The sequence below is a fragment of the Lynx rufus genome, unplaced genomic scaffold (genome assembly GCF_022079265.1).
Source record: "Lynx rufus isolate CCGP_SWC_20201006 ecotype Redwood Valley unplaced genomic scaffold, mLynRuf1.p SCAF_16, whole genome shotgun sequence".
Lineage (NCBI taxonomy): Eukaryota > Metazoa > Chordata > Mammalia > Carnivora > Felidae > Lynx > Lynx rufus.
The window spans coordinates 8475568-8493360 of record NW_025814830.1 but is presented as its reverse complement, the minus strand read 5'-3'; the positions used below and the strand labels follow the sequence as shown (position 1 = coordinate 8493360).

Here is a 17793-nt window from a genome sequence, read left to right as displayed (position 1 = left end):
AACTATCCCATGAATATAAACAACTCCACACGAGGTCCTAGTCACCGAATTGGACCCACAAACTCAGAGCCACACGTATCCATCTGTTCAACCTGCCAGACCCTACTCGAGGCCCTCGTAAACCAGGTAAGCCCGTGGCCTCGCTCAGGGTTATTCCCATGGACCTTACTTGCGATGTTGCCGCCCACTGAAGCCTAAGTCCCTGGTCATATCCCCCCACGCCCCTCTCCGCCAACGCTCCCCTTCCAATCTCTAACACTCTCAGAATGCATTCCTCAGCCTTCCTTGAAAACCATTTAATTCTCCCTCAGTCACATCGAAGATTATTGAGATGTGATGTTCGCCTAGCCGGGATCTACTCGCTGCAGCAAAAACTAGAAGTTCGGGTTGACTTCGGAAACAGCGCCTTTGCTAGGCGTAGCCGAGTTGCATGCTGGGAGCATTCTAAGGGTCCTGGGTCCCAGCTTCTGAGGATTTGCCCGCCGTGGACTACATTTCCCAAAAGTCTCCGGGGCACAGGTCTTCTTCCGGGCGGGGTGAGGTTGCCCGCGGAGAGCTCTTTGGATGGCCCGGTTCTCGCCCTCCGAGGACTTGCCGTCTCTTATTTCCCATAAGCCTGTGGGTCCGTTTCCGGTGTCCTGAAGGTTCTCGGGCTCCGCGCGGTGAGTTGCTCGCGTCGGAGGAAGTAGTCAGCGCCGGGTCAGAACCCGCAGCCAGTGTGGGGGTGACTTCGGGAAGCGCCCGAGGTGAGGAGGCCCGGCTAGCGGACTGGGTGTGTCGCGTTCGGAGCCTCCAGCCTGTGTGTGCGCTAGCGGCTGAGCAGGATGGTGCGTGCCAGGGCCGGGGTGTGCCTCCGTGATGGTGTATGCGATTGGGAATGTGTGCCCGGGTGATGGGGTGCGTGGCCTTGTGGTTTTGCTTTGGCTGTGTGCTCTGGGTTCCCTCTAGACTTTCTTTGGGCCTGCCAAAGTCAAATGCCCGCAAGAGAAGGGGTCCTACCCTAAGCCCTAGAGGGAACGTTTCACGCCAAGAAGGCAGAGGGCTAGTCTTGGGATGAGAATCGTACATCCGGAAGTGTCCTGGTGACATGCTTCTTGGAAGACGTGATGGGGGAGGCCCCAGAGGTGAGGTTCGTAGAAGGGGCGCGCGTCTCGGAGCTCCTTGGGAGCCAGCTACATGTTTCAGAGCAGCCAGACCTTCGTGCCCAGCAGCTGCTGTCAACTCAGAGACAGATTGCAACCTTCCTTCCTTTCAATTCCGTTGGGTTTTGTGTGGCTGAAGGTGAATACGGCTGTAGGCGGTGTTTCGGTTTTCCTTTTCTGTTTTTTGTTTTAGTTAGGTCTGTGCTCCAAGAAATGCTGGTGTCTCATGAGTCTTTCGGTGTCCCCCTCCCGCACCCCCACCCCCACCCCCACCACTCCCACTGCTGCCGGGTTTCTAAGAAGGATCCTGAGGAGGAGGGAAGAATTGTTGCATATTTTGAAGTCAAGGATCAGGGTGAGTTTGTGTTTCTTTATTATTCACACAGTTACTTTCGTTTTTAGATCATGAGAATATTTGCTTTCTTGGCCTGAAATATCACTAGTAGTGACTATCCTGGGTTTTCCTCCTGATGAATGACCTACCCTGCTCACGCATCCCTCTTCTTAGTCGCCCCTTATTGACCTTACTCTCAATTAATAGCAAGCTATTCAAGTTTGAAAAAGTGACCAGATGCTCAAATGATCTAGTAGAGGAAATCTTAACCTGAGGTTTTGTCCCATTTATAATTGCCAGATGATCACAAATTTCTTGGATTTGAGACCGAATTTTTATAAATATTTGTAAATTTATTTTTTTAGTGGGCAAAAAATGTCTATAATTTCATGAGCTTGTCGAATGTACATGACCCAAAAAAGATCCAGCTCCATTGGTCCGGGATTAGGATTTAATAGCTGGGAAGGAGATTTTACAAGATTAGTGTCCAGTGATATGGAAACAGTTAAGTAAATTGCAGTTGTCTCCTGTAATGGAATAATGTGTACTTGATAAAAATTATGTTTATAAAGAATCAGAAGGAAAATGTAAGTAATAAAATATTAAGTAATAGTTATAAACAAAAGTCCTCAAGAATATTGTGAGTTCTATATGAATCCCATTCAGTAAGAGTTATGGGAGACATTATTCTCAAACATTTTTTTTAATGTTTATTTTATTTTTGAGACACAGAGCACGAGTGGGGAGGGGCAGAGAGAGAGGGAGACAGTGATTCCGAAGCAGACTGCAGGCTCTGAGCTGTCAGCACAGAGCCCTACACGGGGCCCGAACCCACAAACTGCGAGATCAGGACCTGAGCTGAAGTCGGATGCTTAACCAACTGAGCCACCCAGGCGCCCCTGAAAGACATTTTTCAAGGATTGTCTCCAAAATGTTTTAATTGACCGCAGTGAACAGGTGGAGGGGTGTAGCCACACTTGTTGAGCATCTGTTCTGTACCAAATATTATTCTATTTATGTGCATATATTTCCTTCCTCAGACTTTGAAGGTGACTTAACGTAATTGGTGTGTTGGTTTCAGGGGAATCTTGATAGTGAAAGTGTCTCAGTGTAGGGGTCAGCTCCAGCTCCAGCATGTTCAACAGCTGGTCAGTGTACTTTGTTTCTGGCCCACTGATCTTCAGGGTTGGCTCTGTTTTTTTCAGTTTTCTTAGTGACTGAAATATGCCCCTTCCCTATCATTCAGTTTTTTACATTTGGAAATATCTATATTTCTGGTTATGGAATTAATGCAGGTTTGTTGCAAAAAAAATTCAACAATCCAGGGAACATAGAGAAGGAAGTTAGAATTACATCCTCTAGAGGTAATCATTCTTTAAAAAAATTTTTTTAACGTTTTATTTATTTTTGAGAGAGAGAGCATAATCAAGGAAAGGACAGAGAGAGAGAGGGAGACAAAGAATCCGAAGCAGGCTCCAGGCTCTGAGCTGTCAGCACAGAGCCCGATGCGGGGCTCAAACTCACAAACCGTAAGATCATGCCCTAGCCGATGTCGGACGCTTAACTGACTGAGCCACCCAGGCACCCCTAGAGTTAATCATTCTTAATATTTTGGTGCATTTCTGTTTAAAATTTTTTTTTCCTGTGAGCCTATGTGTCTGGTTTTGTTTCTGCTGAGTAAGATAACAGTAATTGGTGATACAACTGAATTAAAGACTCTCTAGCTTTTATTTTGATGGAGAAGTCCAACCCACGTGTGGTTTTGTTTTACTCTTGAATGTGCAGGAAGAAGAGAGAAGTGTTAGTGATTTCTTCTTTACTTAAAAACCTGAAGTATTCACAACTTTTAGGAATGTAAACACCATTTAAAAGTTAATTACAAGAGCCTCAAAGACAGACTTTCAGAATTAGATTATTTTAAAGGTTATTTCCACAGAAAATAGTGATAATTTCCAGTGTCTTTGTTCTGTCTTATAAAAACCCATTTTACAAATAATATTTCCAAGGACAGATATTAATAACAGAAGGTAGAATAAGGTTATAGTTATGGACATTTAATAAACCACCAATTTGCACAGAACAAGATCACACCTCTGGTTAATGTTCTCCTCTTGACATCTAATTGGGTTGTATTTTCTGAGCCAGCTTTATGATGTTGAGTCCTGTCTCTATCTGCAGCTTCTGGGAGTGGGGGATATCTCCTCTGTGTCTTTCTGAGAACCTGTTGTGCTTATGTTGTTATTTAGGAAGAATAGTGGGCTTAAGGCTGGACGGTGAAACTTTAGTTAACTTTGTAAGAAAACACACCTGAGAAGCATGGATTTTATTATGAAAATATGGAAAGGGTCATTAACTTTTCTTATTATAACAGAATAAGGGACAGTAATCTCCATTTTCAGTAATGGCTAAAACTTAGGTTTAAGTAATTATTGTACACTAGTTTTTTTTTTTTGTTTCTTTTTTTAACATTTATTTATTTTTGAGATAGAGACAGAGCTCGAGTGGGGGAGGGACAGAGAAAGAAGGAGACACAGAATGTGAAGCAGGCTTCAGGCTCTGAGGTGGGGCTCAAACTCATGGACTGTGAGATCATGACCTGAGCTGAAGTCGGACGCTGTATTTATTACCTGAGCCACCTAGGCACCCCACTATTTTTTTTTTTTTTTTTTTTTTTTGTAATTTAAGAAATCTCTACACTCCACATGGGGCTCAGACTCACGACACTGAAATCAAGAGCCTTATGCTCCTCCGAATGAACCAACCAGATTCCCCTATCGTACACCAGTATTATATGTGGATTTTCTTACTTAATCTTCAGTGCAGCCCTCTGTAGCAGACAGTGTTCCTATCCTTCTCTTATTCTTTTATTGACGAGGAAATAGAAGTGTTGAGAAATTGGTCACTGTCGAGCCCAGATTCACATCCTGAAAGTCGACACGAGAGCCTTTATCTTAATTTCAGATACACTTCCCACATTGTGTATCCTTTACAAACCTGCCTGTATCACCAAGAAATTGATTATGTGTGTCTTTCTTCAATTAATATGGTCTAATACCACCAAACTAATGAGGGCACAGCAGGCCACAGTTGAGCAAACCTTTTGCTTACTGTTAGGTAGTTTCTAATTCTTGGTTATCTCATAAATGATTTTTGGTTGAATATTCTTGTGTATACATCTGTACTTCTCTAGCTATGTAAGGACACGTTTCCATAAGGGAATTTTGGGTAAAAATTTGTCCCAAATTTAAGGCCCTGAGATAGGACTTGGGTAGTGATACAGTAACTGAAAGACATGGTTGTTGCCTTTAAGACAAGGAAGACTAAATTTACATAGGAATGAAGTTAAGGCTGCCAGCAACAAAGGCCAAGAAACAACTCGGGTAACCTGTCTTGGAAACTCATAGGAAGGTAATTACAGGCAATACTGTTGGGTCACGACTGGTTTTGCAGAGGCAAATAGAATTTGTCCTGCGTGTTGGATACCCTGTAGTTTGTATCCTACTAATGTTAGTTGCTAAGTGAGACCAGTAGGATCCTTCAGCAATTATCAGGAAAGTATCCTGTCTAAAAAGACAAGTTCAGATATAAAATAAACCCAGGTGTCAGAGGACATGAAGAGAAGCAGGATTGAGATCTCATCAATATATCCATGACATTTCTTGGGAGAATTTCAGCCACTTTTTTTCTAGGCAAAACGGGAGTGTATGTAGAAATTATATAGTTCGTATAATGCATGGCCATGGTTACAACAGTTATGCAGAATACTTAAACAAAAAGAACATTATGACCATAATAAAAAGAAAACCCTTATTGTATATAGATGTATAACTTTCTAAACGCTTTTTTTCCTAAACATTTTTTCATCCGTGGACATGTGATTGTCAGTCTTTTCTATATTGTTATACACATACAATTTATAAATATAATCATACTATACATCCTGCAAGCTGTATTTTCTATTGACAGTATATTTTGATTATTTTCCCCGACTTAGCTTAGTTTCTCGTATTCTGTTGCATGTATGTTCTGAACGCGTTAAGAGGTCAGCTTTTTGGGCTCAGGCAGTTGTACATCCTGTCCACCCCTGTGTCTTGACCAACCTTCTTGAGCCCCGAGCCCATGAAAGATGTTCTCACTTGGACTGTGTTGCTCTTTCTCAGCTCGGAGAGGCAGAATGGTGGGAGGGAGATCTGGTCTGGGAAGGACCGGTGGTCCAGCCTCAGTCTCATATCAGCATCCCCAGTATCAGGCACTGCCAGAAACCTTCCTACTGAAGGACCTTCGGGTTTGAGGGGAGAGTTTAGATTTCAAAGGTGGTGTGGGAGTGTGGGGGGGTAGGAGGAGGAATGGCAGAGGTAGAAGTTTATATTAGCTTAAGTCAAGATGGGATCACGTCGCATCTGGTCTAAAGCTTTTTTTTCCCCTCCCCAGCTCTGACTTTTCTGGATTCTGTGCTTCACCAATAGAGGAACCCCATGGATTATTAATTAGTTCTTGCAATTCTAGAACCATGACTGATGTAAGTTGGTTATTTCTCTCTCCTTGAAATACTGTGATTTTTAGGTCATATGAATCTTTTCCTTAATTATCCGAATGCTTTCTGCATAACAGAACCCCACTCCTGAACCTGCCTCTCACTTCCCCCTATTCCAGTAAAGGATAGGGCCAAGTAGCCCAGTGTCCTTCGTATGTGCCTTTCCATTCAGTGTCGTCATGGTCATTGAACACGTTCAACATCTGTGTGCTCGGTCTTCTATCAAGAGCAGCGAAGGGATGCAGTCTTTTGAGGGAAATACTTGAGCTTCTGTCAAAGAATAACTTGAAGAAATGTAGTTAACAGCACACTTTTACTTATACACAAGGAAAACCAGCAGTAGACTGATACCATCTATTAAAACACCAACGATTTATTTACAAGGGAAGGAAAAACGGGAGAATGAAGACTGTAGACATTTTGAAAACAACAGTTATTCCTTTTTCAGGTTAAGGTGCTGATTGGCTGGCATCTAGGAAAGAAGCCAGTCAGGATACAATGCCCTTAGACAGCTGGATGGTCACCCAAGAGAACAATTTCAGTTGCTTGTGCCTTCTCTGGAAGAGCTTTGGTGTTTACCTAGGACATATCCGTGGTAGGCTGTCTTGGGTGGTGCCCTTCGTAATCACTTCTGTCTTTGGTCCACTAGGGCTGCGCCATTTCCCTTATCAGAATTCCTTATTCCCGTCTCAGGTCTGTGGTGTGATGAGTCAGTGATGAGGGTCCCGTTTGGTCTTACAGGCAAACTTGGAACTTCTTCATGGACCTGAGTCTCCCAGAGAGAGAAGATGGAATTTGGGATTTCTTGGGCTCAGCCTCAGTCTCTGTGAGGCTTTGCAAGGCTTTTTGGATGCAGGGGCTTGTGAGCGGGTCTTTCCAGGGAAAGTGTGGTTCCCCAATCAATGAACACCAGTGTCAGAGTCCATTTGGTTATTGACCAGGATGCACAGCTCTTGGTGACACCTGTGTCATATATGATGTGCTCTATTGGCAGTCTCCTGCTTGGGAATGAGGAGGGCGTCAGGTGAGGTGTGGTTGATGGTAACAAGTAAGAAGGTGACTGAGATTTCTAAATACTGGATGATAGTAGATTTCTAGAATTAAGAAAGTCTTTAGAAGTTTTGTTCAACCTAAATGTATAAATATAATGGAGATACTAATTTCATATACCTATATGATGAACTGAATGCAGCTAATAAAAACATGTATTTGTAAGATGTGTAAGAAAAAAATGCTTACATTGTAATCTAATGGAATGGTTTACTTGAGGCTTAATGATAATCTGTAATTTAATGGAAGTCATTTTTCTGAAATAGAGATTTTATAGTGCATTTGGGAAAAAAATTTTCTTATTTGTGTTTTCTGTTCCTTAAAGCCTGAAAGGGAAAAGATGGTGTAGCAGTTTACGTTTATAAAGAATTTACGAGGCAGGCACATAGCAGGTTGTATGTATGTTTACATACTCATAAGCAACCTCCACCCCCCCACCCCAACACCACTTTTATTTAATAGAAGAGAAACTGGGATTGTTTTATATATTACCAGACAAGTCTAGATAGCTTAGTTACCTATCTCACAATATCCAAGAAATTTTTTCTGCTGTAACAGGATTCTTCTAGAATGTGTAACACTCTGCTTTAGTTGTACTAATTTCTTTACTTTTCTCTACCTATATGTATCACAGGCCTCCAGCCTACTTGATTGTTACATTTTCCTCTTCTTGCGGTTTATCCTTCGTAATCCTTTTTCCCCCTCTTAGAAATATTTTCTTAAATTCTTAAATTTCTTTAATTTCCCAAGTAATGTATGGGTTTTTGGTTTTAGGGCTTGGTGACTTTCAGGGATGTGGCCATCGACTTCTCTCAGGAGGAGTGGGAGTGCCTGGACCCTGCTCAGAGGGACTTGTACGTGGATGTGATGTTGGAGAACTATAGTAACTTGGTCTCATTGGGTAAGGTCATCTGCCTGAAATACTTTAGAATCTTCTCTGCACCATTGGCTTTCCCTGTGGGAATTATAGGGCTGTCTTTGAAGAAACCAGGTCAATTTCTTCTCCCTGTTCTCAAAGGGACAACTTAATATTTGTTGGATTAGAAATGGGTTCAGCAAGCTCCTTGATCGTCCCATACCTTCACACCTTCCTCTGGCTTTTCCTGTAGTGGCCTCTCTTCTTTACAAGGAGCTGGATTTGCATTATGGGGCATTCAGTTCGTAACCATTGTCAAAGAAACCAGGTTTCATACTGTGTTTAACTTCGTGTCTAACGATTATCTGTGTGCTTGCTCCTCAGAATGTGATTGTTAATGTTTGAGGAACCATAGGAAGACCAGAACAGAGTTAGTGAAGGAGAGGATACCAAGAAGTTAGAGAAGGAGATAGGCAGGGCCCAAACGGTAGGCAGTTTTGTTGGTTTGGGGGAGGAATGTGGATTGTTTTCTGGGTGATTAGAAGCCTTTATTTGGTTTACTGGGGTTTTAGCTTTTTTTTTTTTAAGTTCATTTATTTATTTTTGAAAGAGAGTATGTGAGCAAGCGGGGGAAGGGCAAAGAGAGGGAGGGGAGAGGGAGAATCTCAAGTAGGGGTTTGAGACGTGGGGCTTGATCTCACTGAATGGAAATCAAGAGTTGGACGCTCAACCAACTGAGCTACCCAGGTGCCCCGGTGTTAGGTTTTTTATTGTTAAATATTACACACATACCTAACATCAGCTGCTTCTACCAGCTTGTCTTTTTTTTTTTTCCCCAAATTAATATTTAAATTCTAGTTAGTTAACTTATAGTGTCATAGTGGTTTCAGGAATAGAATTTAGTGATTCATCACTTACATATATAAGTGAATGAATTAATGCATGAAGTATTAAAAAAAGAAATACAGTTGCCAGGTCCTCTCCCAGACATGCCGAACAGAGTCTACATTTACACAAGATCCCTGGGTGATTTTTATACACATCAAAGAAGCACTGCTCTTTGTTAGTTTTTGACCCACATGCAGAGAGTGCAGCTAGAAACAGGGTCCTGATGTACTCCGACTTTCAAAAGAGCCCCTTCACTTTATGCAGTGGAGGATTGAATAAACAATTCATTTCACACTAAGCGAACACATTCCTTTCAACATGTTGGAAGCTGAAAGTTGCGATCTGTGAACCTTGTATTTTACAAAGTTAAACTCTACACCGAATTCAATCCTAAAAATGTCTGCTGAAACTTCTTTTCCTGTTAGCAAAATAACAATAGTAACTCTGACAATATTAACACTTAACACTGTGCTAGCCATACGCCAGTCTGTGTTGTTTTCTTTTTTTTAAGTTTATTTATTTATTTATTTATTTATTTATTTATTTATTTATTTATTTTTTCAACGTTTTTTATTTATTTTTGGGACAGAGAGAGACAGAGCATGAACGGGGGAGGGGCAGAGAGAGAGGGAGACACAGAATCGGAAACAGGCTCCAGGCTCTGAGCCATCAGCCCAGAGCCTGATGCGGGGCTCGAACTCACGGACCGCGAGATCGTGACCTGGCTGAAGTCGGACGCTTAACCGACTGCGCCACCCAGGCGCCCCAAGTTTATTTATTTTGAGAGAGAGAGAGCACGTGTGCATGTGAGAGCTCGGGAGGGACAGAGAGAGAGGGAGAGAATCCCAAGGAGGCTCCATGCTGTCAGTGCAGAGCCTGACTTGGGCTCGATCCCCACAAACTGTTGAGATCACGACCTGAGCCAAAATCAAGAGTCAGCTGCTCGACCGACTGAGCCACCCAGGCGCCCCAAACCAGGCTGTGTTCTAAGCAGAGCAAGTACATTAGCTTAATTAACTTTCACAACATCCCCATGAGGCAAGTATTGTTTTTATCCCCTTTTAATGGATGAGAATACAGAGACACATTTAGTGTAAGTGACTTCCCGGGGTCACACAGCTGGTGGGAGAAGGTTGAAACAATTGAGCCTGTAAGGAAGTCTGGCTCATGAGCCTGTATTCTTGACCCTCGAATATGCATTTAAAAAATATTATTTGTGGTGAAATGGGAAATATTCATTAAACTCTTCTGCTGTATACCCAAGTGTGGTGCGTGCCTTGAGGAAAACCACTTGTGCAGGTGTTTGAATTGTGAGTTAAACTGGCTTTTCTTTTCATGGGACACCACTTTGTTTTTGAAAGAATGCCTAACAGATGAACTGTTACACTATTATTGAGACTTAGGTAGTTAGAAAAATTTTCTCACAAGTTGAGCCCGCCACTTGAAAGACAAGTAACAGTATTTTTTGCCAGTGATAGAATTCGGACTTTGAAGGAAAACTTAGAATTGTGTGAAACTTACATCTACCATTTTGAGCTTTTACAACTTCCCAATACATAAACATTTTTCTGATGAGATAGAAGGTAATATTAACACATGATTTTTTAAATATTATGTAATGAGATGTGTGAACATTTCGAAGATCTGCATCACTCCATGAGCCACCATTTTTCACATGACCAGTGCACGATATTACAAAATTATGCCCGGATAAAAGATCATTCAAAGTGCAGTGGATTTTAAGGTAACTTAATATGCAAAGTTCATGGGTATATTTGCATATTTCACCTTGCAACTAACCTTTATGAAACTATCCCTTCTCAAGTTTTACTGTAGCATCAAATAGTAACATACCCACAGTATCAAAGAATAACAGTTGCATATATGTGGGAGGCTAGATTTCCTTCGTATACTTCAGTCACAATAGCATATTGCCATAGAGTGAATGCAGAAGCAGATACGAGAATCCAGTTGACTTCTGTTAAGCCATATATTAAAGAGAGTCACAAAAAATTAAGATAATACTTATTTTTTTTTGTTTTAGAAAATGTAACTTTTATAAATTTATTGTACTGACAGAGAATGATTCATTATTTTCAAGTGAATTAATAAATATCTTTAATTTTTCCGTTTTAATTTCTAGTATGGTAAATATTGGAAAATCTAACTTGCGCAAACAAAAGCTCTTTTGAGCCCTCAGTGATTTTTTTTTTTAGCATTTATTTATTTATTTATTTATTTATTTATTTTTAAGTGTTTTTATTTTATTTTTTTGAGGTGGGGGGAGCAAATGGGTGAGGCACAGAGAGGGAGAGGGAGAGGCAGAGGGAGTGAGAGAGAGAGAGAGAGGGAGGGAGAGACAGAGAGAAAATCCCATGCAGGCTCTGCACTGTCAGTACGGTGCTGGAAGTGGGGCTCATTCTCACCTGATGCAGAACTTAAACTCACGAACTGTGAGATCATGACCTGAGTGGAAGTCAGATGCTTAACCGACTGAGGCATCCAGGTGCCCAGGTTTTTTTTTTTAACATTTAAAAAGTAGTTAATCTCTTTTCATTTACTAATATTGTTAAGCCTTCCTTACCAAGTAATTGTAATATAAGCTCTTGCATGGCAGTTCAGATTGGTTAACTAAATTCAAGTTTACTGAACTATCTATTGATGCTAAGCTATACAAAAGTGCATTGCATTTAGTTTACATTTGGCCATCTCAAGGTAGTTGTAAGATTAGATTGGTCAGTTTAAATTCTGTGACTTCCTTTTGGATGTACACACAGTCCTTATACCCAAATGTTCATGTATACAAAGAAATAAAACATCGTTAAGTAAAGCAGCAATTGTTTCTACAGTTTATCTATGACCAGTTAAACATCATTAAAATTACTTCCCACAGACATATCCCACAGTACTCCTCTACCCTTTAATAAGTCACCTAAGATGTCATAAAATCACCATTACACAAAAATACTAACCTTGTATATTTTGTATTGCAAATACACTTATGCATGAGCAAGCAAAGAATTCACCAATAATTAAGAGTATAAGGGGTTCTGAGACCAAGTTTGAGGATTACTGCACCAGATGATGAGACTTGCACTATATGGGCTTTGTGAGGCCTCAGATGAATGCCTCTTTCCACTCAGACTGGGTTGGTACTCCAAGTACCTTGTGGAGAGTCACTGTATGGATGCATAAATTAATATTTAGTTACAGATTCATGGCTCCTTTACTTGCTAAACCATGAGCTACAAATTCCAGCTGCCTTAGCAGTCCTGAACTCAGATACCAGTATCCTTTGCCCAGTGAAACCACTGCTGTATATTTGGACTTCATTTTCCTGTACCTTATTTTGGAGGACACAGCCAGGCAGAAAGGGTGAATATAAAGTTCTCCTAAGAATTGTCTCTAAAAGGTTTTCAGCCCTGTGTCTAGTACACTGTTTGTTTTTTAATTTTTTTGAACGTTTATTTATTTTTGAGAGACAGAGCACGGGGAGGGGGAGGGGCAGAGAGAGAGAGGGAGACACGGAATCTGAAGCAGGCTCCAGGCTCCGAGCTGTCAGCACAGAGCCCGACGTGGGGCTTGAACCCACGAACCGTGAGATCGTGACCCGAGCCGAAGTCAGTTGCTTAACCGACGGAGCCACCCAGGCGCCCCATCTAGTATACTGCTTTATAGCTTTAGAGCTGTTTAGAGTGTGAGAGTAAGTCTAATACCAGATTTTTCTTCATGGCTGGGGCTGGAAATCTCTCATCTTCATTTTTTTTTTTTTAAATTGTTTTTAACATTTATTCATTTTTGAGAGACAGAGCATGAGTGGGGAAGGGGCAGAGAGAGGGAGACACAGAATCAGAAGCAGGCTCCAGGCTCTGAGCCATCAGCCCAGAGCCCGACGCAGGGCTCGAACTCACAAACTGTGAGATCATGACCTGAGCTGAAGTCGGCCGCTTAACCGACTGAGCCACCCAGGCGCCCCTCATCTTCATTTTGAAGAATACTTTGTGCTTTATATAGAACTTTAGGTTGAAAGCTTTCTTTCTTTCAGCCATTAAAGATATCATTCCATTGTCTTGTAGCTTCCATTGCTACAGATGTGAAGTCAAGCCTCAATTCTTATAGTTAGTTGTTCTCTAACTTTAATGTCCCCCCTTTGCCTCCTTTTATTATTTTTCCTTTATTTTCAGTTTTCAACTGTTTGATTATGATGTTCCCAGTTGTTGCTTTTCTTTGTATTTATTCTGCTTGCAGTTTGCTAAAAAGTAGATTGCTTATTTATACATTTCATACATTTTAAGAATATGGCAATAATAATCTTTTCAAGTACTTATTTGGCTCTTTCTGGAACTGCTGTTGTCTGAAGTTGGATTGTTTAATATTGTTGCACAGGTCTGACTCTATTTTTTTTTCCCCATCCTTTTTCTCTTTGAGCTTCAGTTTGGGTTTTTTAGTTGTAGAATTTCCATTTTATAATTTTAGAGTTGTGTTTCTTTGCTGAAATTTCCCATCTGTTCTCTATCTTTTCTTCCAGAATCTGTAAAATACAATTCAATGGCCTTGCCTGCTGATTCTTTTTTTTTTTTTTAATTTTTTTAATGTTTTATTTAGTTTTGACAGAGAGAGAGAGACAGAGCATGAGCAGGGGAGGGGCAGAGAGAGAGGGAGACACAGAATCTGAAGCATTGCCTGCTGATTCTAATATCTATGTCAGCTGTTCTTTGTCTCTTTTGTGTTTTTTGGGGGGGCTGGGGGTGTGATTTTAGGTCACACTTTCCCTGTTCCTCACCTACCGCATAAATTTTCATTGTGTGCCAGACATTTTGAAGAACAGTAAAGAATAGATCCCTGCCTGTTTCTCAAATCAGCTATTTAGGGGGAGGGGCTGATAACTCAGATCCCCCCAGGCTTAGAGCTGAGCTGGGACTGGGTCATAGCTTTCATTAGTTTCAGTTTATTTCTGGTTTCAAATTAGATTGAAAAATTGTTCTTTGCTCTAAACTTCCTGTATGACCACTGATGTGCTTATCTCTTTGATTGTATCAGGATTTGAGCTAAGTGGATGTTCTATTACAGTTTTAGTTGGTTTTGTTTCACATGTTTCACCTCCAGTAGAGCCTTGGAACTTAGTAGTTTTATCTGCTTTTATCCCAACACCAATCCCTCAGAAAAATTCCTGTGGAGTATTATATAGCTTAGTGTTTTGTTTTTTTAAGTGTAGTTGACATACAATATTAGTTTCAGGTGTGCTTGATTTTCTAGATTCCAGTTGATGATGCCAACCTGCATAGTTGTGAAAAAGTTCAGCCGAACCACCCCTGTGCACATAAGGGCTTGCTTGATGGAAAGGCATTTTGTGTAAGGGGTCATCCACACAGGAAGATAAGGAACTTGTTAAAATGATCTTTGAGGGGCGCCTGGGTGGCGCAGTCGGTTAAGCGTCCGACTTCAGCCAGGTCACGATCTCGCGGTCTGTGAGTTCGAGCCCCGCATCGGGCTCTGGGCTGATGGCTCAGAGCCTGGAGCCTGTTTCCCACTCTGTGACTCCCTCTCTCTCTGCCCCTCCCCCGTTCATGCTCTGTCTCTCTCTGTCCCAAAAATAAATAAACGTTGAAAAAAAAAAAAAATGATCTTTGAGGAATCCTCCAGAAAACTGTCAGATCAGAACATTAAGAACATAAGAGCTGAAAAGTCAAAACTGAGATTGTTGTTCCAACAGGGTAGACACTTGATGCTTAGGAGTGAGCTCAGGAAGTCTTATAATCCAGTTCTTTTATGGGTATTCTTTCTTTCTTTCGTTTTTTTTTTTTTTAATAATGGGTATTATTTCTAATTTGCCTTGTATTTCTATTGAGGTTTTTTTAATTTTTTTCTGGTAAACGAAATAAAATATGTGGTTTTCTTGTTTTCTTTCAGATTTGGAGTCAACATATGCAACCAAAAATAAAATTTCAGAAAAAGACATTTTTGAAATACATTTTTCCCAATGGGAGAGGACAGAAAGAAGTAAAACTCTTGGCCTTGAGGCATTCATTTTCAAAAATAATTCTAAGTGCAAAAGCAAATTGGAGGGACTACAGGGACATCAAGAGGCATACTTTAGTCAAATGATAATTAGCTATGAAAAAATGCCCACTTACAGAAAAAGCAAATCTTCTAGTGCACATCAAAGAATTCATAATAGAGAGAAACGCTATATTTGTAAGGAATGTGGGAAGGCTTGTAGTCATGGGTCAAAACTTGTTCAACATGAGAGAACTCATACGACTGAAAAACACTTTGAATGTAGTGAATGTGGGAAGGACTTTTTTAGTGCCTATCAACTTACTGTGCATCAGAGATTCCATACTGGTGAGAAACCCTACGAATGTAAGGAATGTGGGAAGACCTTTAGTTGGGGATCTAGTCTTGTTAAACATGAACGAATCCATACTGGTGAGAAACCCTATGAATGTAAAGAATGTGGGAAGGCTTTCAGTCGTGGCTACCACCTCACTCAACATCAGAAAATTCATATTGGTGTGAAATCTTACAAATGTAAGGAATGTGGGAAGGCCTTTTTTTGGGGCTCAAGCCTTGCTAAACATGAGATCATTCATACAGGTGAGAAACCTTATAAATGTAAAGAATGTGGGAAGGCCTTCAGTCGTGGTTATCAACTTACTCAGCATCAGAAAATTCATACTGGCAAGAAGCCTTATGAATGTAAAGTATGTGGAAAGGCTTTTTGTTGGGGCTATCAACTTACTCGACATCAGGTATTTCATACTGGCAAGAAACCCTATGAATGTAAGGAATGTGGGAAGACCTTTAATTGTGGCTCAAGTCTTATTCAGCATGAGAGAATCCATACTGGCGAGAAACCTTACGGATGTAAAGAATGTGGGAAGGCCTTCAGTCGTGGCTATCACCTCACTCAACATCAGAAAATCCATACTGGTGAAAAACCTTTTGAATGTAAGGAATGTGGGAAGGCTTTTAGTTGGGGTTCAAGCCTTGTTAAACATGAGAGAATCCATACTGGTGAGAAGTCCTATGAATGTAAAGAATGTGGGAAGGCCTTTGGTAGTAGCTATCAACTTACTCGACATCAGATATTTCATACTGGTGAGAAGCCCTATGAATGTAAGGAATGTGGGAAGACCTTTAATTGTGGCTCAAGTCTTGTTCAACATGAGAGAATCCATACTGGCGAGAAACCTTATGAATGTAAAGAATGTGGGAAGGCTTTCAGTCGTGGCTATCACCTTACGCAACATCAGAAAATCCATACTGGTGAGAAACCTTTTAAGTGTAAGGAATGTGGGAAGGCCTTTAGTTGGGCTTCAAGCCTTGTTAAACATGAGAGAATCCATACTGGTGAGAAGTCCTATGGATGTAAGCAATGTGGGAAGGCCTTTGGTAGTGGCTATCAACTTACTGTTCATCAGAGATTTCATGCTGGTGAGAACCCTTATCAATGTAAGGAATTTGGGAAGACCTTTGTTAACGGCTCAAACCTTGTTCAACATGAGAGAACTCATAGTAATGATAAACCTTATGAATATAAAGAATGTGGGGAAGCCTTTATATGGACAACTTAAATGAGACAATTGATACTGATGAAACTTTATGATTGAAGAGATGTGAACACATTTTTTATGTGTACGAACAATACAAGGAGAATCTTACTCTTGAGAAAACTTATAAATGTAGCGAATGTGTAAAACCCTTACCTGTGTGTGGACAGTTTACTTGATATATCAGAAAATTCATACTAGTGAGAAATGCTTTGAATATAAGGAATATGAAGAGGCCTTTAGGATTTTGTACAATCTTATTGAACATCAATTTATACTGATGTGAAACCATTCAAATGTAAGGAACGTGTGAAGATCTTTATTCTTGGCACAAAGTCTGGTAAACATTGGAGAATTCATACTCATTAGAAACACTTTAAGGAATGTAGGAAGAACCTAATCGTAATTCAGTTTTTGCTCTGCACATTAGAGAACTCATACTGCTGTGAAATATTATGAGTGTAAGGAATGTGGGGAGACTTAGAGATGTGATAAGTATCTCAGGGTACATCATAGACTTCATCCAAGTGAGAAACCCTTTAAATTGGGATGTAGGAAGGCCCTTAGAGAAGTACTACTAAAACTTGTCTAGAGCCTAGTGCCAGTCCACAAAATTGTTACCTGTCCATCATGAGATGAATGCAGAAAGCGAGAGTAAATGTTTGGAAACTTTTATAGCAATTTGTTACTGCCATAAAATTATATTTTATAAAAGTATCAACCACTTTATGAATGATTAGAAATTAAGAAGTTTGCCCTTTTCCAGAAATGACGTGAGAGACAACATTCACAGTTTCAAGAACATGACACAAGTCACAAGACGATTTAATTAGAATAAGAAACCCCTCACTGTCACCTCTCTGATTAGAATGGCAGAATATTCACACTATAGGATGATTTGGCTAATGTGAGACACAACTTCCTTATGCTTATAAAAGCATAGAGAGTTTACAATAAACATGTTTGTTTAATGAAAGTATAGAAACGTTCTAACACTACCTGATCTTTTTTTTTTTTTTTAAGTTTATTTTATTTTTGAGAGAGAGAGCAGAGCACAAGTTGGGGAGGGAGAGAGAGGGAGACACAGAATCCGAAGCAGGCTCCAGGCTCTGAGCTGTCAGCACAGAGCCCAATGTGGGACTCGAACTCATGAACTATGAGATCACGACCTGAGCCGAAGTCTGCGCTCAAACGACTGAGCCACCCAGGTGCCCCTATCCAATCTTTATAAAACTTAAGTGAATTCCTCCTAGAGAATAACCCTATTAATGTAGCAAATGTAGGAAATCCCTCCCTCATGGCACAAACCATATTCCGTGTCATCACAATTCCACTTCCTTACTACCTTTGGGATGTCGGGCAAAATGCTCTTTTCCTCTGGGCATCATCTTTAAAATGCTAGTGATAGTAACTTTCTGTCCTGTTGCAGAGATTGG

The 17793-nt window shown here is 40.7% G+C and overlaps 1 protein-coding gene across 8 annotated transcripts; it reads left to right on the top strand.

The window, feature by feature from the left end:
* Nucleotides 1-573: 573 nt before the first annotated feature.
* Nucleotides 574-17377, top strand: ZNF283 (zinc finger protein 283). 8 transcript variants are annotated; one of them, XM_047077911.1, is made up of 7 exons: nucleotides 582-662; nucleotides 1446-1497; nucleotides 5908-5995; nucleotides 6459-6605; nucleotides 6752-6836; nucleotides 7835-7961; nucleotides 14715-17376. In XM_047077911.1, exons 5-7 carry the CDS (start codon nucleotides 6771-6773, stop codon nucleotides 16379-16381), a joined length of 1860 nt encoding a protein of 619 aa, XP_046933867.1. In that variant the 5' UTR covers nucleotides 582-662; nucleotides 1446-1497; nucleotides 5908-5995; nucleotides 6459-6605; nucleotides 6752-6770; the 3' UTR covers nucleotides 16382-17376. The 8 variants fall into 8 exon arrangements, 7 of the variants coding, with proteins under 7 accessions (XP_046933865.1, XP_046933867.1, XP_046933864.1 ...); XM_047077912.1 differs by lacking the exon at nucleotides 582-662 and adding an exon at nucleotides 711-746; XR_006961812.1 differs by lacking the exons at nucleotides 582-662; nucleotides 6752-6836; nucleotides 14715-17376 and adding an exon at nucleotides 672-827 and having other exon boundaries at nucleotides 7835-7922.
* The last annotated feature ends 416 nt before the right edge of the window (nucleotides 17378-17793 follow it).